This window comes from Pempheris klunzingeri, chromosome 19 (assembly GCF_042242105.1).
Source record: "Pempheris klunzingeri isolate RE-2024b chromosome 19, fPemKlu1.hap1, whole genome shotgun sequence".
Lineage (NCBI taxonomy): Eukaryota > Metazoa > Chordata > Actinopteri > Acropomatiformes > Pempheridae > Pempheris > Pempheris klunzingeri.
Window position 1 is genome coordinate 22,779,078 of NC_092030.1, and position 24,593 is coordinate 22,803,670.

Here is a 24,593-nt window from a genome sequence, read left to right on the forward strand (position 1 = left end):
ACATGTTTATACTGAACATACCAGAGAGGAGGAGGAGGAGGAGGAGGAGGAAGAGGAGGAGGAGGAGACTGAGTTTATGGGAGCAACACTCAGTTTGCTCACTGCCACAGTGTTTACAACAGCAGAACTCTGAAAATCTGAAAACACAACAAGCTCACAGAAGAAGAAGAAGAAGAAGAAGAAGAAGAAGAAGAAGAAGAAGAGTTGTCTAAATGGAGGATCTGTGCAGTCTGAGCGGTCTGGATCCTTTCTGGGTGATTAACAACATTATCTGATGTTTGATGTTTTTCTGTGCACAAAAGGAGAAATTAGTTTAAGTTACTGTTAGTTAGGTCAGTTAGGTAAGGTTAGTTGAGTTAGGTTAGGGTTGGTTGGTTGGGTAGTTCACATATTACTCACCTGTTGACCAGGTCTGACCGCTAATGATGTGTCTGGTTTCAGGACTGGAATGTGACCTGGTACACGTCCCGCCCAGACCTAACCCGGTGTTTCCAGCACACAGTTCTGGTCTGGTTCCCCTGCATTTACCTGTGGACCTGTTCTCCGTTTTACCTGCTGTACCTGCAGCTCCGCCCACACAGAGGCGTTATCTCAGTGTCCCGACTCTGCTGTAGCAAGACGGTAAGAAGACAGACCAGAACCAAGACCAAACTGGTCCAGGTCTAACCTGGTTCTGATCCTGGCCTTGGTCTGACCCTGTTCTGATCCTGGTATAGCCTGGTTCTGGTCCTGGTCTAATCTGGTTCTGATCCTGGACTTTGTCTGACCCAGTTGTGATCCTGGACTAACTTGGTTCTGATCCTGGTCCTGGTCTGACCTGGTTCTGGTCCTGGTTCTGGTCTCTATTGCAGCTCCTGGGTCTCAGCATGGCGTCCTTCGGTCTTCTAGAATTGTTTTACTTCCTGGTGATGAAGGTCGAGGAGATCCAGAACCACCTGCTGATCCTGATCGGACCCCTGGCACGGACCCTGACCCTGGTAAGTCTACAGACCTCCAACTCGGTACCGGTTACCATGACAACAGATCAGATCCACCTGTAGGTCCTGGTGGTGTGTGTGTGTGTGTGTGTGTGTGTGTGTGGGGGGGGTTCTCTGGACGCAATCACATCCAATCAAAATGATTTTTCATCCTCCTCCTCTTCCTCAGGTTCTTGCTGTTGTTATAATCCAGGTAGAGAGGATGAAGGGCAGTCGTTCATCTGTCCTCCTCTTCCTCTTCTGGACTCTTCTGGTTCTTTGCTCCCTGGTTCCCCTGAAGGTTCACGTCCAGCAGATCATTGATCAGGTATCACTCACTTATCATCAATAAATGACATGGCGAGGTGCACCAGGTCCTGGGTCCATGTGGACTGTGGTGGTTCAGATAGAGCTCATGCCGGTCCACATCTGAACCAGAACCCGGACCTTAATCATGGATGTGACATGACATCATAAACCACTTAACCCACTCTTGTCGTCCTGCTGCAGTATTTCTGAGCTCTGTGACGTCCTCAGTTTTCCAAGTCTCTGCTGGAACTCTTGTGTGTGTGTTAGTGTGTGTACATATGTGTGTGTGTGTGTTCATACGTAGCTGCTAATTAAGAAGGCTTTTTCCCTGAAAACACACCAAGGTGTTTCTGTCGTCATTGATCATAGGATGATAAGCTCTGAGGGTCAAACCTCTGAGGAAAACACCAACTGTTTGTACACTGTAAATGGTTTCAGTATTTTACTGTAATATGTACAGTAAGATACTGTGAAACATATATACAGTATGTTCCTGTCAACAGCAAAGGTTTCTGGGTAAACCTTGGGTCACTACTGTAATTCTTCTCGACTGTAAATCCATTTTCAGGGTTTTTCATCAGACGCTCTTCGGTTCGTGGCATTCTTCATCTGCTTTTCCCTCCAACTCATCGAGCTCATCCTCAGCTGTTTCTCTGACCGCCGACCTCAGTCTGAAAAACACTCCTACACACAGGTAACACACACCTACACACAGGTAACACACCTACACACGGGTAACACACCTACACACGGGTAACACACACACCTACACACAGGTTACACACACCTACACACAGGTAACACACACCTACACACAGGTAACACACACCTACACACGGGTAACACACCTACACACAGGTAACACACACACCTACACACAGGTAACACACATGTACACACAGCTAACACACACCTACACACAGGTAACACACCTACACACGGGTAACACACACCTACACACAGCTAACACACACCTACACACGGGTAACACACCTACACACGGGTAACACACCTACACACGGGTAACACACACCTACACACAGGTAACACACCTACACACGGGTAACACACACCTACACACAGCTAACACACACCTACACACAGGTAATACTCCTACACACAGCTAACACACACCTGCACCCAGGTAACACACACCTACACACGGGTAACACACACCTACACACAGCTAACACACACCTACACACAGGTAATACACCTACACACGGGTAACACACATGTACACACAGCTAACACACACCTGCACCCAGGTAACACACACCTACACACAGGTAACACACACCTATACACAGCTAACACACACCTACACACAGGTAACACACCTACACACGGGTAACACACATGTACACACAGCTAACACACACCTTCACACAGGTAACACACACCTACACACAGGTAACACACACCTACACACGGGTAACACACACCTACACACAGGTAACACACCTACACACAGGTAACACACACCTACACACAGGTAACACACACCTACACACAGGTAACACACCTACACACAGGTAACACACCTACACACGGGTAACACACACCTACACACAGCTAACACACACCTACACACAGCTAACACACACCTTCACACAGGTAACACACACCTACACACGGGTAACACACACCTACACACGGGTAACACACACCTACACACAGCTAACACACACCTTCACACAGGTAACACACACCTACACACAGGTAACACACACCTACACACAGGTAACACACCTACACACAGGTAACACACCTACACACGGGTAACACACATGTACACACAGCTAACACACACCTTCACACAGGTAACACACACCTACACACGGGTAACACACCTACACACGGGTAACACACACCTACACACAGGTAACACACCTACACACGGGTAACACACCTACACATGGGTAACACACACCTACACACGGGTAACACACACCTACACACAGCTAACACACACCTTCACACAGGTAACACACACCTACACACAGGTAACACACACCTACACACAGGTAACACACCTACACACGGGTAACACACCTACACACGGGTAACACACCTACACACGGGTAACACACATGTACACACAGCTAACACACACCTTCACACAGGTAACACACACCTACACACGGGTAACACACCTACACACGGGTAACACACACCTACACACAGGTAACACACCTACACACGGGTAACACACCTACACATGGGTAACACACCTACACATGGGTAACACACACCTACACACACCTACGCACACGCAGCTCTGTCCAGGTGAAATATGGTTTCTCTGTAACAAACTGTCGTATTAACAGACGTTTTGTTAAACATGTTTTTAGTTTTGTGTCTCTGATCAGAGTCGATGTCCAGAGGAAGACGCCTCCTTCCTCTCCAAGTTTTTCTTCTTTTGGGTCAGCAGGTACAAACATCATCACTACTGGTGCTACTACTAGTTCTACTACTAGACTTAGACTTAGACTTAGACTTCTTTACTACTGCTTCTTTACTACTTCTTTTACTACTGCTACTACTAGTGATAATGATAAAAATACTGCTAATAATAACAGTGATAGTAATTTAGTACTCCTACCGATGAATAGTAATGTACTATAATTGGTATGTGACCTTTTGGTATGTGGAAAATACATAAATATATTTGTTATCAGTTTTGGGACTAGTTCTCTAGTGAGAATTGTGCATTTTAATGTAACAGGTAAGTGTCCATAGCAACCACCATGGCAACGAGAGAAAGTGTAATAACTAAAAAACTGAGGATCATTTCACTGAATAAAACTTATAAAACGCATTTTAATGCTCAAATTGTCTCTTGTTTTCCCCTGAGAACAAACAGACTGGATGGACTCATTTAGCTTGAGGCAACGTAGTTTACTGAGTGTGATGGAGGCATGTTTGCAGCGTTGGAAGGGTTAACCCTAACCCTTGACCCAGGAGAAGGGTTAGGGTTTAATTTTAAGTTTCACTTTCACATCTGTATTTACCATCGTTATTTTACCCAGAACCATGACTGGTATCAAAACCACGTTGCTTAACCAAACTGTGACCATTTCAAAGTGGTAATCAAGTGTTTATTACCATGATGACAAATTCTCAGTAACTTGACTGACCAACTGTTGGCTGACATGGCTGACATGCTCAGTCGGCGTTGTCTGAGGCACTGAAATGGTGATAAAAACTGATAAAGTGAAAAGTGTTTCATGAGTGGATGTTGTGATAATAGTGACATCATCACCATGAAGTCGTGTTGTGCTCTGTCTCTTCGTCAGTTTGGTTGTTCAGGGATACAGGCGCCCCCTACAGGCTGCAGACCTGTGGCCTCTGCGGGACGAGGACTCATCGATCCAGATCATGACAGACTTGGAGAATATCTGGAACCATGAACAGCTGCAGTACGACTCCTCATATTTGATACTGAGATGAGTGTCTGTTTTTTATCTGAATGTTGATACACGAAAACAGAACAATCCATTAAACAGTATGGGGAACACACACTTCCGTCACACTGGTCTGTGGCGGTCTGTTTCCATCAGTTCTCATAAACCCTTCAGGTTAAACAACAAACTTCACTCAGTCATCACAGATACCAACGCTGAGCTGCAGCTGTTGCGTGTTGTAGACGTCTTGTTGCTGGTAACAAAGAGCCTGCTGAGGTTTTCCTCGGACTGTGCCACTCATCGTATGTCTGCACCTCTATCACGTGCTGTCCATCTCTTTGATCTGTGACGTCAGTCAGGAACCAATTTGTTACTCATCTCAAACCAGTTGATGACATCCTGTCCTGGCTGTCAGTCATGTGACAGTCTGCCGACCTGTCCAAGTGTAAATCGCCTAGTGTTGGCTGGGACTGGGTGCAGCCCCCCCAGGACCCTCAGGGGTCCACGGCTATCTTTACGAGTGGAGCTGATGGATATAAGTGGAAGTTAGAAGTCAAGGTCATTGCAGGAGCTTACAGGTTCCGCCCCCCAAATTCACCGTACCTATTTGTTTTGATCCTGCAGGGAGGAGTCTGCTGATTCTGGGTGGTCTTGGTCCCGGTCTGCTGGTTCTGCTGTACCAACAGAAAAAACGCAGCTGCTGAGAGAGAACAGGAAGGGGCGGGGCTATGAGTTCATCCTCCTGTGTGCTCTTGGCCGGAGCTTCGGCCTCTACTTCCTGTGTGGGACGCTTTGTCTCGTCCTGCATGACGCCTTCATGTTCGCCGTGCCACAGGTGCTCAGGTAGGATTCAGGTGACTGTTGGAGAAGTTTTTTTGGGGAGTGTTTCCTGATCTGAATTAAGGGATCTGGACAGAGGGACTGAGAGCAGGAGGGGCTGTATAAATAAAGTTTGATGTGGTTGGGACTGTACAATGAAGTTTGATTGAATGTGGTGGTCAGCCTGTTGCTGGGCTTCATGAGGGACAAAGATGCTGAGACATGGAAAGGCTTCCTGTTCGCCGTGCTGCTCTTCCTGCTGTCCTGTCTGCAGTCAGTCCTCTACCACCAGTACATGTTCCACTGCTTCACTGTGGGGATGAGACTGAAGACGGCCGTCATGGGCCTCGTCTACAGGAAGGTAAGAGGAGATAATAAAGTTCTCTCTTTGAATCCTCAATGTCTGCCATAGTCTGTATAAAGAAGTGTTCGTAGCTCCTGAACAGTGGAGCCGATGCTGAAGAGCCTTAAAGCTGCATCCTCTCTAATGTCCAGCAGGGGGCGACTCCACTGGCTCCAAACAGAAATCTGATTGGATGGAAGTCAATGAGGAAATGAGGAGACTTCTCTCCTGATTTATCAGCTCAGTGAACATTTTCCTGATGAGTTTCTGCTCTCAGTCTTTAGTTTACAGTCTTCTTCAGCACAGCAGGATGTTCATGTAGTCAACGATGGTCCATTTAGAGGAAGATACACTAGGAAGGGGGGGCCTTTAGGGCGGGGCTACCTGCTCACTGACCAATCAGAGGAGGCATGAACGTCATTTCTGGCTCCAAACAAACCAAGATGGCAACGCCATAAAGCTGAACCGAGGCTTCATAACAGTGGTGTTCATAGTGACCACTTCTTTTATACAATCCATTATGTCTGCTGGTCAGTGGTGGAGTTAATTAAGTTTTTCTGTTTGAATCCTTAGTGTCTGCTGGTCAGCAGTGCGGCGCGGCGGCGCTGTGCTCTAGGTGAAATCATTAATCTGGTGTCGACCGACATTCAGAAGCTGATGGACTTTGTAGTTTATTTTAACAGCGTCTGGGCTGCTCCCATTGAGATCACGCTCTGCTTCTACTTCTTGTGGCAGGTAACATACACCTAACACCATCAACATGTGATGATGCCACCACACATCATAATCATCACATGACCAACGTGAAGACGACATAAATACTTTGTACCCATATGGTCAAGGTGGATACGGACTCTGATTGGCTCCTGGCTGTCCATTTCACTGTGACGTAGGACACTAGCTTTAAATTAATGTGCTCACTCAGTAAGCATAGCAACAGGTATGTAGAAACAGCTCACACAATGTGCTCTATGTGCTGAGCTCCTGTCTGAGGCTCGTCCTAGTTGCTGGAGGATGAACATCGTTTCTATTGCAGAAGAACCCCCTCGGTGGTGACGACTGTTCCTGGTATTAGTACATAGTGTAACACCTGCGGGTATTAGACCCGTTACTTTGGGGTCAAACAGGAGTTTATGTCCCTTCTATGCCCTGTTTGATTTCATTACATTTGACTGACTGACTGACTGACTGACTGACTGACTGACTGACTGACTGACTGACTGACTGACTGACTGACTGACTGATTGATTGATTGATTGACAGCTCCTGGGTCCGTCGGCTCTGGCCGGTATCACAGCGGTCCTCCTGATCTTCCCTCTGAACGGGTTCATTGCTAAAGTGAGGAGCAGACTGCAGGTGAGCGACGTCCATCAGTCGGACTCACAGGAAGTGAAGCGTTTCTTTTTCCTGTTACTGTGTGGGTCAGTGACCAATTGGCTGAACGCAATTCTGTCTGCCAGGAGGCTCAAATGAAGTTCATGGACGGTCGCATCAAACTGATGAGTGAGATCCTGAGTGGAGTGAAGATCATCAAGTTTTACGCGTGGGAGGAGGCATTTCAGCGGCGCGTTGGCATCCTGAGAGACGGAGAGCTCAGTGCCCTGAAGAAATCTCAGATCCTCTACTCCGTCTCTCTCGCCTCCTTCAACTCCTCCTCCTTCCTGGTGAGCCCCTCACTCACCTGGACAGGTAGACGGCAGACTAACACCTGGACAGGTAGACCGTGGTCCATGCTTGATCATCACATGTCCACATCTGTCACCGTATGTTGTGTAAATAAAGATGCAAAGACCTTTGCTGTGTTTAAATGTCAGTTACCTAGGAAAACAATGTCCTGTTAGAGTTAAGTGTTGCCATGGTTACCCGCAGCCATAGATTTTAATGGACATATGCCAGTCAATCAGAAGTGGTGCCATTGTTGTCACCATGTTTCTTCAACATAGATCTTTGTGAAACAACAGCTGGAAACACCCTAACCCGACTCTAATCATCATGTTCTGTGACCCTATGATGGACTCATGTTGGTTTCCTCTTGTCTTCCTGGTCAGGTAGCCCTGTCGGTGTTCGGTGTGTTTGTGCTGATCGATGAGCGAAATGTTCTGGATGCTCAGAAAGTCTTTGTGTCTGTTGCTCTCATCAACATCCTGAAAACCCCTCTGAGCCAGCTTCCCTTCGCCATGAGCACCGCCATGCAGGCAAGTCTCAGCCAATCAGAATCCTCCTTTTTTAAAAGGATATTTCATCTAAACTGCAAACATGTTTTCTGTCTTCTCTCTAGAGATCATCTGTCATTTCTGCCTCCATGTCAGTAAAAATAACTTTTTAATTTACATCAAACAGCAGCACTCTGGTGGATCTGTTTCTGTCTCTGATGGATCTATTTCTGTCTCTAGTGGATCTGTTTCTGTCTCTGATGGATCTGTCTCTGTTGCTGATGGATCCATTTTTCTGTCTTTGATGGATCAGTTTCTTTGTCTAATGGATCTGTTTCCCCGTGATCAGGCCGCCATCTCTCTCAGACGTCTGGGAAACTTCCTGAGTCAGGATGAACTGAAGCCCGACACCGTGGACAGACTTCCTCATAGCACAGGTAAGATGGCACACACCTGTGATGTTCTGGCTGTATCGATACACCACATCCACCAGAGGGAGCTCTCATCAGTACCAGTTGGTGCAGGTGAGGTTGTGTATGTTCTGCTGATCATGCATGACTAGGGAACATATCTCCATGAAGACCACTCGTGTGGTGGGTCAATGTTAAGAATCTCCATTCCTTCTGTCGACTCTCTGAGCTAATTGGTATTGGTGGTATTAGCACTCTACACATACACCAGCCACATTTCTGTGTGTCCAGTACTTAAACTGTTAGCCTAGCTTAGCACAGAGACTGAATGCAGGTCAAAACTGTTAGCCTAGCTTGAGAGTGAAATAACTTGTAGTTGGGTCAATATCACTATAAAGTACCTTTTGGTGTCCTCATCAGAATCACTAAGTTATCATTAACATGTTACAAAATTTTAGGTGTTATTACACAAGTTTCTTAAAATGTCTTTCGCTAATTTTATACCATTTTGGTGTATCACCAAAATGGTATAAAATCAGCAAAAGACATAGCGTCCCACACGCTGGTCTGCTAACTTCAAGCAGTGTAATAAGACATTAAATGACACAAAATTAAAATACTTTTTAAATGTTCTTATTATTCATACCAAGTTCTTGGGTAAAACAAGTCATTTTGATTTTTTTATAATTATATTTAACATTTTGTACACGTCCCTAAAATTGCCCTCCACCCTGTGATCATGGTGTAATTGCCCCATTAAGAAACCAACTGATGTAATCAGTGACATCACCACCCCAATTTGTCTTTCTTCAAAGGAGGTTGAAATAACTGCTGCAAGTACAGTGAGTATCTACATTTATATTTCCTAAATTTCGCATTATTAAGTTTGTAGTTAGATGTTGTCAAGCTTAACATGTCCACCCTGTCAGAGTAAAAGATAATTCATAGAAAAACTTCAAGGATTCAAGGAACTTTATTTGTCATACCAACACACATTTACACATGGGGCGGTACGAAATTATGCTCTCAGGTCCTGGTTTAAGCCGCGATAAATATATAGAATAAAATATAAAAAATAGAGGTATAAAATAAAATAAAATTTACCCATCTAATTAAAAATGTACATATCTAGAACAAGCATTTAGCTTAGCTAAATATGTGTGTATGTGCAAATAAAACTTTTCAGAAATGTGAAATATATTTGAAGAACAGCATGTAGTCCACTTCAACAATCAATCACTTTGCTAGCTGAAGGTCCACCAGCTGCATCTTAGATGCTAACTTTAGCCAAAAATGTCCACCCTGTCACCGTCCACCCTGTCACTGTCACCAAACCCTACATCACAGGGTGGACATGGTACATGACAGGGTGGACATTTGTATAGTTGTCGTTTTTTTTTTTACATATTCTGATAAGATGGTGATAATTTAACAATTCTTTATGAACTTTTTTCTCAAACAAAGTCCATATTGCCAAAAAGGGTGAGTCAGTGGCATGTTTTGAATGAGCCCAGGTGGAGCGGAGACAGCAAGGCGATATCGGGAACACCGTGATGCTGACCCAGACAGAAGACAAAGTACCTTTAAAAAGAGAGGGAGAGATGACATAAAGACAGAGACACTGGAAAGAAGAAGGGTATTAATGAGCTCAGTGAGAGAGAGAAGAGGGCAAAACGAAAGAAATGGAGGGAGGCAAAAAGGTGGGCCAGGGCCAGGGCCAGTCTGCTGTCAGAGATACCCCCCAACTCTCCTGCACTTCCAGAAACTCCTGAAAATCAGCCTGGGTCCTCCACGTTAGAAGTTTATTAGAAAATTAAAGGATAGCCAACTTTTTTACATTACCAATTATTTTGTGTTTCAGGCAACGCTCTCAAGGGGAGGAAACTGAAATAATCTAATAATTAATTTTAATAATAATTTTGTTTTGTAATGTTCACCTTTGTTCAGATAGCTGTTAAATAAATCTACTAATGTCAACAGTTAACACATTTTTGTCCACCCTATCATTTAGGGTTAGGGTAAGGGTTATCTTAGTAAAACCTTTTCACATTTTCCTTATAAACCAATCACTGCCAAATAATACTGTTTGAAAGACAGATCAGATCGCTGTTTTTAGAGATTTTATTTAATAATAATAAATTATGATCCTTTATTGATCCCCATGGGGGAAATGCAGGTGTTGCAACAGCCAATGTACAAAATTAAAAATACAAAATTAAAAGCGCAATAGAGAAAAAAAGTAACACACGTTAAAAAGAAAGTGTCAATTTATGACCGACGCCATATAATTAGCAGCAGGTTTGAGAATAGTGCAAATATGAAAGCATGATGTATTGCAGTATGGTACAATAGTATAATATGGAATGGATAAATATGTGCAAGATACAAAAAAAAGTACAGTGGGATTCTACCATCAACCATAACTACTGGTATAGTAATAATAACAATAATAATATACTATAATATGACAATATTAATAATAATAATGATATTGATAGTTCTAATAACAACCATATTAATGATAGCTCAATATGACATAATAATAAAGTTTACTATAATGTAATGCTAAAATATAATGTAATAATAATTTAGAAAAGGAAACACAACTATCACAGATTCTTTGAAGACAAACAATTTGCAGTTATTTCATTATTTTCAAAAGATTTTTCTTATCAACTAAAATTTATTATTGAGCAAGGGACAAAATAGCTTTCTGAAAATGTATATTTTATAATCACTATGTTATAAAAATGTGTCTTAGACAGGGTGGACATATTTTACGATTTGCTCATACTTTATCTGCTTGCACTAAATTCATAAAAAGTGTGGGAGCTTGACCAACATTACTCACAACATTTTGTAAATTTTTATTTTGCTTATTTATTTGTTTGTATTCATGGTGGTGGTCACTTTTACTTCTATACTATTGCAACACCAGAATTTCCCCCCGGGGATCAATAAAGTATTTCTATCTATCTATCTATCTATCTATCTATCTATCTATCTATCTATCTATCTATCTATCTATCTATCTATCTACAACATGTATTTACAACAGCCTAAGGTCAACCTGATACAAGGGATGTGAAATTGAGTGGAAAATTGTAACGTTTGGGGGGAGGAATCATGATGTCTCAAAGGCACTTTTTGGTGATATTGACCCAGTTATTCTTTTGGAATGAAACAAACCATGAAGTTTTAGTGATGAGTTTTGTAATGGTGTTTTTGAAATTCTAAGAAAAGTAAAATGGATTGTGGAAGAGGTAATTTTTCCTCTGTGGACCAATATAGGTTTATTTTGTCTTATCTACATTTTGACTTAGTTTAATTTGTCTGAGAGAAGGGGCAGAGGAAACTATTGGATATATGGTTAAAAATGCCATCTGCAGTCCCTAGCTAAGGTGTAGAAAGGCTCCGTGAAAGCAGTTTAAAGCAGTGACATAAACATACTTGTGTCTCTGACAGACCAGACTGACGGACCAAAGACATGTTTCCCCTCAGAACAATGACAGCTCAGCCTTGGCAAACTTCTGATTTCTCATGAAACTGAATTCTGCAAGATGGAACTGACCCTTTTACAGGTTTTTAAACACCACTTAAAAGAGATCTTAACACCTTTAGATGTGTGAATTCACTTACAACCTGCAACTGTCATGATCCCTCTCTGCTGAAAACACTCTAAAAGGATTAATTCTAGTTCATTCTGGGTTCTCACCTCCTCTGTTGGGTGTGTATTTTGGAGTCTCATTATTCATTACTTGGTTCCTGTTTTATTTTGTAGGAATTCTATCTTGTGTAACATTACTTCCTGTCTGCACCTGTTCCTTCACCCATCCTCACTCCGCTCATCTTCCCTCATCAGCAGCTCTCATTCGTCCACATTCATACATGTGTTAAAGGTGACTTTAAGACCATAATATTGCGGAACCCTGTGGGACCACGTGTTGGAACCATGTGTTAGAACCATGTGTTGGAAACATGTGTTGGAACCAAGTGGTAAAACCACATGTTGGAATGTGTTAGAACCATGTGGTTGAACGTTTTAGAACCACATGTTGGAACCATGTGTTAGAACTACAGTACATCTTTAAACCACGTCTTAGAACCATGTGTTAGAATGTTTTAAAACCATGTGGTAGAACCACATGTTAGAACCATGCGGTAGGACCACATGTTGGAACCAGGTTTTAGAACGATGTTCTATCTCCAGACGGGGACGCCGTGGTGGTGGAGGGTGGATCCTTCTCCTGGACCAATGACGGGCCTCCTTGTCTGCAGTGGATCAACATGAAGGTGAAGACGGGCTCCCTGGTGGCCGTGGTTGGCCATGTTGGCTCAGGAAAATCGTCTCTGCTGTCGGCCATGTTGGGAGAGATGGAGAGGAGGAGTGGCTTCATCTCTGTCAAGGTGACAACAAACATCATTTAATATACTATTTGTGTCTCTGACCTTTCACCTGGGATGGTATAGTTCTTATCAAACAATCTCAGAGATGACAGAGGATAAACTATGAGAAACACTACTGAGCATGTGCAGTCGCCCCACAACTAGAGACGGTCAAGACGTTTTTAGTATTCATGCTGACTGAACAACTTTCCTCTCCTGTTATCCCGTTTTTCTAGTATATTCCCAGCATGGTGTCCACACCAGGATGCTTTTTATTTCACACTGGATCTGCTGTCACATCAAACAGTGAAATTAAGCTGCTTTTAATGTGATATCAGGCGAGAGTCAGGTCAAAACAATATGTTAGCTCCACTCAGCTATGCTAGTAGTGCTAACAGCCAGAATGACACTGTGTGAACTCTGTAGGGTTCCAGTCAGCAGGTTGTCCATTGATCTCTGGTTTCTGTTCATTGTTAGTTTCAGTTTCAGTTAGACGTCTACATCTCTTCACTAAATCAGATCATTAAGGGGGTCTGAGCTTCAGAGGCAGCAGATGCTCCAGTGTTTGAGCTGCTGATGCTAATTTGGACTTCATGATGGATATCAAGAAGCTCCCCTTGAAAAGAGATGGAGCTGGCTGCTGTTTCATACAGAGTTCCTCTGCTCTGTGGCTCTGCAGGGTTCTGTGGCATACGTTCCCCAGCAGGCCTGGATCCAGAATGGGTCTCTGAAGGACAACATCGTCTTTGGGGGGGACAGGAAGGAGAGCTGGTACCACCGGGTGCTGGAGGCCTGCGCTCTTGGGCTGGACCTTGACCTCCTGCCAGCCGGAGACGGTACAGAGATTGGCGAGAAGGTACTGAAACCCACCATGTACCCTGAAATCAGTGTGTGACTGTAGTGTTACAGCGCTTTGGGTGGCTGAAAAAAAGAGTAGAAACAGTACAGTCCATTTTCATGCCCCCACACCCCCACTATGACTCAAGATGTTCGGCTGTTTCCTGTTGTTGTTTTGACTGTTTCCTGTTGTTGTTGTTCTGATTGTTTCCTGTTGTTGATTGTTTCTTGTGGCCTGTTTTACAGTGTACTGTTTGTTGTGAGCTTTGTGCTGATGTCTTGACTGACTGCAGGGCCTGAACCTGTCTGGAGGTCAGAAGCAGAGGGTGAGCCTGGCTCGGGCCGTCTACCGGAGGGCGGACGTTTACTTACTGGATGACCCACTGTCAGCTGTTGATGCTCACGTGGGCCAGCACATCTTTGATCGAGTCATTGGGCCCAGAGGACTTCTCAGAGACAAGGTGAGCCCCTGCAGGTTCTCTGCACACCAGTACCTGTACCAATCAAACTGTCGGACTGTCACTCTCCATTGTCTCCGCCCCTTTCTGGCAGGTTGCCATGGACACTTTTGTAGTACTTCCTGGTTGTGTGTGACTATGGCACCTGTTTTCCATAAATCCTCCCAATGAACACACCATGATCACAATCCAGACCAGTCCAGACCCCCCATCCTGTTCCACTTGCTGTATGGCCAGGGCTTTCAGGGGCCACTGGACCTACTCCTTAAAGGCCGGGAAGATCCTGGCACCACATCCAGTGACATAGGGAAGATGCAGTATGTGCTGGAGGGACTGCATCCCACTGCAGCGTGGAAAACCTGTGGCTGGTCATGTTGGTTCTGAAGGAGATTGTGATTAGTGCAAATGTGTACTGACTTCAGGAAGATTAAATCCACCTCAGGGTTCAATGCATACCCCCATGTCAAGGATCCATGCCGCAGAAGACGGGGACCGACATAGAAATCATGGCAATCATGGAACCTCGACAATGGGGTCATTTTCAGTAACACCTGAGTGGAACACCTGCAAGATCCTGATCCAGAACACTAGATGTACCCTCAACATCTGCAATTATGATCGGGAAAGGCAGGAGATCAGAACCTGGACTATTAGATAGAGGAAGAGAGGTGACCCACAAACAAAGTGTAAATTTCGCCGTCGTGGGACTAATAAAGGTATATCTCAATCCTAACCTGCTCACCACCTCCACCCCAGAAGGAGCTACAGTCCTAACTGGGAGAGGCTGATTTTGTTCCGAGTAACACCATGTGGTCAGCAACCTGACAGCAACCTTCTCATGTTTATAGTGTTTACTGCGTGTGTTCTCATATGTAAAGGGTCTGCCGTGAGTGTGTTCTCATGTTTATAACATTTAATGTGTGTGTTGATGTGTTTTTTAGACCCGGGTGTTGGTGACACATGGCCTGAGCTTCCTGTCCAGAGCAGACCTGGTCCTGGTGATGGAGGGGGGGCGGATCTCTGAGATGGGCTCCTACGTGGAGCTGATGGACAGGAAGGGTGCCTTCGCCAAATTAATCCACACCTTCAATGGAAAACAGCACAGAGAGAGCTCTGCCCCCAGAGAAAAGGGTAGGAAATCAGATTTCCTGAGCAGGAAAGAACTGAACTACCATGATAACCTAAAACACAGAAACCAGACGAACAAAGCCCAGAGGACAGAAACTAGGTGGCTGTTTAAAGTGTGAAGCAGTTGTGGAATTCTACAGCAAAGTGGTGAAGATTTCTTAGAAGACCTTCACCACTAAGGTTAGAAGACTTCAGGAGAAAAATTACGGGGGGGGACGGGGGGTGTCATTGGGTTGCTGGTCAATAGCAGGACCGACACATAGAGACGAACAACCATTTGCACTTACACTCACACCTACAGGCAATTTAGAGCCACAAATTTAATCTGCATGTCTTTGGAGGGAGGAGGTGGGAGGAGGCTGGGTTCCCCGGAGAAAACCCATGCAAGCATGCGAACTCCACACAGTGAGGTTCTAGGTTCAAACCACAAACCAGCCAGTGGATTTGAACCCTGACCCTTCTTGTGTGTGTGTGATTATGTGTATATGTGACGGGTGTGTGGATGGGCATGAAAAAGGACGACTCAGTGGACTGTTCTCCAGCATTTATTTGCTCAGCAGAAGAGATTAAAACACATTAATCGCCTTCTGGTCCTTTTTCCCTCTGCACTTCTGCTCCCTCAGCAATGCAAAACGGCACGGTCTGATTTCATTTTTCACAGGAAAACATTTTACATACAGTAAATTTTAACAACAAATCTCCTCAAAACAATGGAAGAAAAACACATACAAGAGGAAAAACTGTGCCACCCGGTGGCTACAGTAACACGTGTGCGGGGATGGAGTGACTAAACAGAGACAAAATGTATAACTTAAAATAAAACACATACCTGCAGAAGAGATTAAAATACATTAATCGCCTTCTGGTCCTTTTTCCCTTCTGCACTTCTGCTCCTAAACATGCAAACATGCACAGTGTTTACAGTAGGAAATGCTAGCTGCACTGCATAGGCTACATGACACAGGGCCGACTGCTGTTGTACAAATCGCACCAAAAAAAGTAAAACTAAAAACATCTATAAAACTTATATTAAAGGTCAAAACAACACAAAACAGTAAATAATATGCACCAAAGATTATAACATAAATGGCTAAATTTCCAAAGAAAATAATACAATCACAGCAGCATTTTCTCACACAACTTCCCCTCAGCAATGCAAAATGGCACTGTGAGGGGTAGAAGGGAAGCCCAGGAGGTACGGAAAAGGAAGAGTGCAGGAAGGTAATTTCCACAGGAAAAATGTCTAAAATAACGGTAAATAAAAATTACTTATTGAGATGAAATTCACGAATACTCAAAATAATCATTAAATGATGAAATTCACAAACATGAAATGGAAATAATAATTAATAAAGTGCGTTTTTAACTCCGTTACATATCAATCAATATACTTTATTAATCCCTGAGGGGAATATAGTTGTGTTTGTATAGTTGTGCATGTGTAGTTGTTTGTAGTGTGCGTGGCTGTGGGTGTTGTGTGTTATGTATATAGTTGTGTGTGTATATAATTGTGTGTGTGTGTTGGCAGGCAGCAGGAGGTCGGTGTCTCGCCTCAGTATGACGGATTTCTCCATCGATCTTTCTCAAGAGCAGCTGATCAGGTACAGACACAAACTAACTAAACAACATAAACCAAACTAAACTTAACTAAACTAACCCAGACTAACTAAGCTAAAAGTAAACTAAACTAAACAAGACTAACTATCTAACTAACTCACAGCACACCCTCTGATGCTTTATTAAACAATCAAACAACCTTGTGTCATTAAATAAAATGATGTGATGTGTGTCTGTGTTGCAGCTGTGACCTGAGCAGTGCAAGTGTTCAGCCGATGGAGGCCGTGGACGGGGCTGTGGCTGCTGAGGATGCTGGGAGGCTGACGGAGGCAGACCGAGCTCAGAGTGGACGGGTAAGTCGTTAAAACCGATGGAGGTGGCAGCAGAGAGGTCATTAGTTGTTAATAAAGACCAAGAGGAACCACATCCATCAGCACCATGGATCAGTTACTGCAGCGCTGATGGTGATCACAGGATTACTTTCAGACAGGCCTGAACCCAAAGTGTTAAGCAGAAAAGTTCGAGCCAGACTTCAAGACCAGACTGACTCCTGAGCACGGGTCTGGACTAAGTAACCTTAACCCACACTAGGAGAAAACTAACTAACCCTAACCACAGGCTCCACAGGTCACCAGGACAGCTGCCGTGCATGTAGGACCTCCCCACCTAGGTGGAGGGCCAGCAGGACATCAGAGACCCCAACACCCAGCCACAAACTGTTCTGCATGCTACCATCCACCAGACGGTACCACAGCATCCATGTAGCTACACCACCAGGCTCAGAGACAGCTTAATTTATCCACATTTTATCAATTTACATTTGATTTATATGTTTTAGCTGCTGCATTATTCTATGTCTCTGATTCTTATTAGATTTTTTTCTTTATGCATTTTTCTAATACATATCTGTTGGAGCCCTGTTTGAGGAGCCTGAGATTTAAGGATTATATTGCCAACAACTGCTTGACTGTAATTGAGAACATGACAACAACAAGAACTTGACCCAAAGGAACTAAGGGTTCTTCTTGTTTTCTAATTGTGGTTCCACCTCATCTGAAGATCTGTGAAGATCTGACAGTTGTGATGAGGATTAAAAGTGATCACTGATGGTGATTAACGTGCATAACAACAGTTGTCATTTTACTCACTGTTGTTTAAGTAGATGTAACAAACAGATGCAAATCTTCAGAGGTGCAGCACGTCAGCATCTCCAGAGTGACAACTGTTTGGTTTTTCTGAGATTTAATGAACAGCAGGTGTGTGAGATTTACAATATTCTTCTTCTTTTGTCAGGTGAAGCTGCAGATGTATAGAGAGTATTTCAGGACTGTCGGCCTGATCTTCATCACGGCCATCATCTTCCTCTGTGCCTTCCAGCAGGCTGCTTCATTGGCCTACAATTACTGGCTGAGCCTGTGGGCTGACGATGCGCCCGTCAACGGCACACAGAGCGACCACGAGCTGAAACTAAGCGTGTTCGCAGCTCTGGGCTTCACTCAGGGTGGGTCAAAGGTCATCATACACTTCATATCAACAAACAGATGGAGCCCACAAAGGTGACTTATTTTATCAAAAGGTGGGGGGAAATAGAGACTGGAGCTGGGCTAAAACAGGACTAAAACAGGGCTAAAATAGGACTAAAACAGGGCTAAAACAGGGCTAAAACAGGGCTAAAACAGGACTAAAACAGGGCTAAAATAGGACTAAAACAGGGCTAAAACAGGGCTAAAGCAGGGTAGTGGGGAGAAGAGGGAATGACCGTGGCTGGTTGTTTGAGATGGCGAGAACCAGCTCTGTGATAAACTGCTGTATTCTTATTATTTTTAAGAGCAGCCTGCGGTTTGCTGGTGACTTCATCATTTGGTTTTAGGGATGGCCATGTTTGGGACGACGCTCGCCATCGCTCTGGGTGGTATCGTAGCGTCGCGTCACCTCCACGCTGATCTTCTCCACAGCGTCCTGCACTCGCCCATGTCCTTCTTCGAGGTGACACCCAGTGGAAACCTCCTGAACCGCTTCTCCAAAGAGATCGACGCTATTGACTGCATGATCCCTGATGGGCTGAAGATGATGCTGGGCTACTTATTCAAGCTTCTGGAGGTCTGCATCATTCTTCTGTTGGCCACGCCCTTCACAGGGCTGGTGCTCCTCCCCCTCACCTGTGTTTACATGTTCGTACAGGTAACGCCATCTTCTAAACCTCATCTGAAAATCTCTGATGTTCAGCCCAAGACTCTTTATAGTTTTACTGTCTATGTTCCGCTCTCCAGAGTTTCTACGTGGCGTCGTCGTGTCAGCTACGACGACTGGAGGCAGTGAGTCGTTCGCCGATTTACAGCCACTTTAATGAGACGGTGCAGGGCGCTGGCGTCATCCGAGCCTTCGGTGAACAGCAACGCTTTGTTCTGCAGGCTGACCGCTGCATTGACAACAACCAGGAAGCCTACTTCCCTCGCTTTGTTGCCACCAGGTCCATTTACTAAAAAACATGAGTGGATGAAATAAAAGTATTTTAACGATATTCCTCATGAAGTTTGACAGTATTTTAATATTTTGCTTCAGTATATTTATATTTGTGCTGATGTTTCTATAGCTAGTTGATGTATTTGTATCATATTGTAGTTGTCAAGGATATTTATCTCAGGTGCTTAGTACCAAGAATTTACTTACTTACTACAACATTGCTATAATATTTTCGTGAATGTTTTAGTATTTACTTTTGGCAGATGCGTTGTTTTGTAGATGCGCAGTGTTTTATTTCCGTGTGTTTCTGTCAGATGGCTGGCAGTGAATCTGGAGTTTTTGGGGAATCTGTTGGTATTGGCTGCAGCCATCCTGTCGGTACGAGGTCGAGATGAACTCAGCCCGGGCATTGTTGGATTGGCAGTGTCCCACTCCCTCCAGGTTATAAACTGTACCTCCTCTAACTCACATGTTTTAACCCCGGAAAAGATGAAATAGTCTTAGAGTTTAGAGACTGTTTTGCCATCTAATGTTAGGCTGTCATGAACAGCCAGATTACATGCATATGAACATAGACATTGCAAAACATTGCTCATTTGTGATGATCACATAATGTTTGTAATCGTAGTTAGCTAGCTAACAGGCAAATACTTCCCTCCTCCACAAGTGCAGGAAATCGTCCACCTGCAGTAACAGTTGGCCGGTTCACTGTCAACATCTGTTGTTGCTCACCTCTGTTTTGTAATCAGGTGACTTTTACATTTGTGTTTTCCACTGTAACAGTAGTTGAGACAGATTCCTGTCTGTCTACAGTCACTATGTGTCCCACGTTGCTTCTCATCACTGAAATCATTGTTCTGAAAAATTTGGAAATTAGCTTAAGTTAGAAAACCAGACTTTCGGAGTTCAGAGCATGTTTTGGTTGAACGGAGTCTCTGATTGGTCGGTGAGAACCGCCTGCTGCAGCGGCAGAACCAGAACCGCAGCAGCTTTCAGTTTTAAAAGTCCATCATATCTCCGGGAGGATAATCTTCTGGTCTGAAGTGAGCACCACAGATAAACAAAGAGAGCATTGGGTGACATGTGGCATCGTTTCTGCAGGTGACAGGAATCCTGAGCTGGATTGTTCGATCCTGGACTGATGTGGAGAACAACATTGTGTCGGTGGAGAGAGTCAAAGAGTACGACAACACACCCAAAGAGGTGTGCTGCTGTCCAACCTGGTTTCAATGGAAACTGTAATCGGTGGCTTGATTCCAGCATGTCTGAGGCCGATATGTTTGTATCCTCAGTGTTTCTGTTTGTGATTGTTGCTACTGACGTGAGTTACTGAGCTCTGGATGTTGATCATCCAGCCCTCCTGACCTGATGCGTCTCCCCAGGCAGCGTGGACCCTCGAGGGCAGTTTGCTGCCAGCATCCTGGCCGACCACAGGAAACATCCATTTTGAAGAGTACGGACTGCAGTACCGTAAAGGTTTGGACTGGGCTTTAAACGACATCTCCATCAGCATCAAGGACAGAGAAAAGGTCTGAATTACCCATCAGAAACATTAATTATAAGGAGAAATGTCAGTAAAATCCAGATGAACACAGAGCTCAAACACAAAGAAAAAGCGTGAAACTAAATGTCATAGTTAGTTAATACTTTTCTGAATTGAATTATGACTTTGTGATGTTTAATAAATCATCTCTGATCACATGAACATTTACTGATTAGAACAATGAATTTGCAGGTGGGGGTCGTAGGGAGGACGGGGGCTGGGAAGTCGTCTTTGGCTTTGGGAATCTTCCGGATCCTGGAAGCAGCAATGGGACAAATCTTTATCGATGGGATCAACATCGCTGAGATCGGCCTTCACGATCTGCGCTCCAGAATCACCATCATTCCTCAGGTCATTACTGCAAATACATGCAGTACAAATACTGTAGCGCCCTGCAAATACTGCAGTACAGGTGCACAACAGACAAAAACCAAAATGATAACAGCAACTATAGTGCTGACAATAGGAATATGACTAATACTGATCAATAATGTAACAGTGGAAAACATGACAATAGTTAATATGTGAATAATAACGACTTAAATCAGTGTCGGCGGCCGGCGATACGCAGCAGTGATTCATGAAGCCAGAGAACCACAGCAGGAGAACCAGGACCAGGATCCACAGGAACCAGAGAACCATAGCAGGAGAACCAGGACCAGGATCCACAGGAACCTGAGAGATGAGAAAAGCACAGAAAGGCTCCGGGGAAGATACCACAAGCAGCCCAGTTTTTTTTTTTCACCAAATGTGTGCTTAGCTTTGACAGAAGGTCCAGAAACTACATAGATGAGGAGATGAAAGTGGTAAATAAACCCATTGGGTTGACCTCCTGATGCTCATGAGCTGCTGTCTGGTGGAAGACCTCCTGGTGCTGAAGCAAACAAAACAAAACCACCAAAACACAGAGGTGGCTGCTCCTGGTACCATCTCAGATGTCCAATAGCAAAATCAATGTCAAAATAGTTTTTGTTCACTGAAAACATAATGGAAAATCTGAAAGAAGACAATATTGTAGCTTCTGCACTTTGGCTTTGCACTTCAGAGGGGAGAAACTTAATTTTTTCGGTTTGAACATCAAATCAGCCATCTGGTTTTTAAAAATAAATAATAACAAATAATAATGTAAACACGTACACGTACAATACCACTGATATACCTAAGATCCTTTCACCTGACCAGGTAAAACACTATGAAGATATTTTTATCTTGTACAGCGTAGATAAAAAACCTCCCAAAGAGAAAAAAACCTCCAGTGCTGAGTGAAGACATTTCAGTGCATAATTCCACACCATATTAAAGTTTGTTATCCAGTTGTCATGTTACAACACATGATATTTCTAACGTGGTTTGTTTGATAATGTCTGGTTCATAGGGAAGCTTCCTGCTGAACAGGACAGATGAATCTTCTGGCCAGATTGTTGTTGTGTTCCAGTAAAAGCTTCCAGGTGACCTCTGACCTTTCTTCCCAGGAGCCTGTGCTGTTTTCTGGGTCTCTGAGGATGAACCTGGACCCCTTTGATGTCTGTTCAGATGAGGATCTATGGAAAGCTCTGGAACTGGCTCATCTCAGCAGCTTTGTGTCTGCTCTGCCTCAAAAACTGAACCATCAGTGCTGTGAAGGAGGAGAGAACCTCAGGTAGACTGACCAGCAGCACACCTGGACGGGCTTTACCTGACCACCAGCAGGGGGTGTGCTCCGAGGCTAAAACAACAGCAGGGGGCAGATGTTAGAATGACAGAACAGCAGGGGGCAGATGTGAGACGATTTCAGGCTTAGTTGATGTGAAGAAGCAACGGACCGGCCGATCAGTTGGTTCGTGTGTTTGATTGTTTTTTGCAATCAAATGTACGTTTATCAGTTTTGTGTCAATAGTTTTATTGTTATTTTCCTTACATTTGGAGAAGCAAGTCCTCTTGTTGTTACGATCTTTCGTTTCTGTGACATTCTTCATGTCATGGAATGTGTCTGTCTTCAGCCTTGGCCAGCGGCAACTGCTGTGTTTAGCCAGAGCTCTGCTGAGGAAGACTAGGATCCTGGTTTTGGATGAAGCTACAGCGGCCGTGGACGTGAAGACAGACCAGCTGATCCAGTCCACCATTCGTACTCAGTTTGATGACTGTACGGTCCTCACCATTGCCCACCGCCTCAACACTATCATGGACTACACCAGGTAGACTATGCAGCTTTAGTTTGGCCTCTGTCAAACCCAGTGGCGGGCCGTGCATTTTACACCTGGGCCTTCAGTGGCGTCCTACCTGAATCAAACCACCTCTTAATACCATCATTATGACGCCACGACTATAGAAACCATCAATATTATACAGAAAGGCAGTATAACAGGACGTTGCATCGCAGACAGGTGTCTCATGTTGCGAGAATGAATGACATCACTAAAGCAAGAAACCCAATTAAAAGCATTCGACAAGTCTCCTGTCACTGCAGCCACAGCTGCGCTGCTGCACACCTGCGCCTTATACATCAAACACTCCAAACACCGAGTCGGCTCCAACCACAGACTCTGCTCCACAACACTGAGTCGTTCAGTTGCCAATACCAGGCATTCCCAGCAATACAATTTGCAGTGCTCCTCGGAGCCTGAAAGTCAAGGATACCGCTCATAGTTTCTGACCTGAAAGTGGCGGACAAACCCTTTTCCCGGCTGGGACAGGCTTGCTAGCTTCAGGGTTGGAAGCATTTCCTGAAAATGTCCAGCTTTTCTTGGAAAGTCAGCCTAGATCTGCGACCAAATTAACATCTTCCTCCTCCGTCAGCCAAAAAATTGCTATTAATACTTACGATTACTGCTTGTGCAGGTCGCTACAGATAAGAATCGCTACCTTTGGCTAAGCTCTCTGACCATCCAATCAGAGGACGTGAAAATACTAACGTCATCGTACGCCTGCTAGAAGGCCCTGGGGTCACCAACTCGAAATCTGAATGGTTAAAGCAACAGTTTCATTGTGATGTATTTTAAGCTACGGGCGCCTGCACTTTAGATCCTGAAGGCCTCAGGGCAGATTTGTTTGACCCTGGCAACACATGATGGCTGAAATATGATTGGTTAAAAGCTCTAATATAGACATACACTGCTGGAAGCACCACAGCCCAGATACACGCTATGAAATGAAGAGCATAGACTATTAGGAATAATCTAAAAAGATTAATGGGAAAATATTAAAATGTAAGTCAGTGATTCTGAGTTTAGGCCAGCAGAGAAGGCCTTGCTGGCCCTGACGGCCCACCACTGGTCAAACCTCATCCCAAAATGGAGGCTTGCTAACTAGATAGCTAGGTAGTAGTAGTAGTAGTTTTAACAACCTTCTCAAATTATATTTTAGTTGAGGCGGTTTTCTTAATATATATATGGATACTACAAGTGCCAAAACATGCACATTTCATGTCCTCTTAAATTGATTTGAAGGTAATTGGCCTTTAACCTTTCGTTTCTCTTTGACTCATGTCTCTGACTTGTCTCTTTGACTCGACTGATTTGTCTCTCTGTCCTCAGGGTCATCGTGATGGACCGGGGCTCCATTGCGGAGGTGGACTCTCCGTCTGAGCTGCTGAGACTGCAGGGTCTCTTCTATCAGATGTGCACTGAGGCTGGTTTGGTGTGACGTTCGCTGTTGAGACACCGTATATTAAAGCTGGATGGTTGTACACATCATTTATGTTTCATGACTTTTCATCCTCCTGTTTGCCTGTTGCTCGGGTGAAACCCCATGGTACACAAAAATCACAAGAGTTCAACATCTTGGACACACAAATGTGCTCTCTAGATTTAATGGCAGGCTGTTCATTAATATTTTGTTTTGTTGTT

At 44.2% G+C, this 24,593-nt stretch overlaps 1 protein-coding gene across 1 annotated transcript; it reads left to right on the plus strand.

Moving 5' to 3' along the window:
- The first annotated feature begins 184 nt into the window (after positions 1–184).
- LOC139218418 (multidrug resistance-associated protein 1-like) lies at positions 185–24,438 on the plus strand. The gene is made up of 30 exons (XM_070849954.1): positions 185–254; positions 442–621; positions 852–977; positions 1,147–1,284; positions 1,834–1,959; positions 3,638–3,699; positions 4,565–4,687; positions 5,297–5,515; positions 5,675–5,852; positions 6,408–6,569; positions 7,098–7,190; positions 7,295–7,498; positions 7,883–8,029; positions 8,337–8,424; positions 12,608–12,804; positions 13,463–13,639; positions 13,914–14,081; positions 15,020–15,209; positions 16,735–16,807; positions 17,008–17,116; positions 18,057–18,264; positions 18,634–18,944; positions 19,034–19,233; positions 19,541–19,667; positions 20,328–20,429; positions 20,609–20,755; positions 20,962–21,120; positions 22,242–22,408; positions 22,749–22,943; positions 24,282–24,438. Exons 1-30 carry the CDS (start codon positions 213–215, stop codon positions 24,388–24,390), a joined length of 4,527 nt encoding a protein of 1,508 aa, XP_070706055.1. The 5' UTR covers positions 185–212; the 3' UTR covers positions 24,391–24,438.
- The last annotated feature ends 155 nt before the right edge of the window (positions 24,439–24,593 follow it).

Bases quoted from the DNA above. Each gene is read 5' to 3' on its own strand.
- LOC139218418 (XM_070849954.1), top strand. From the start codon at position 213: ATGGAGGATCTGTGCAGTCTGAGCGGTCTGGATCCTTTCTGG. The intron at 18,945-19,033 runs GTAACGCCATCT...TCCGCTCTCCAG, and splicing joins GTGTTTACATGTTCGTACAG to AGTTTCTACGTGGCGTCGTC. The intron at 19,668-20,327 runs GTTATAAACTGT...TCGTTTCTGCAG, and splicing joins CAGTGTCCCACTCCCTCCAG to GTGACAGGAATCCTGAGCTG.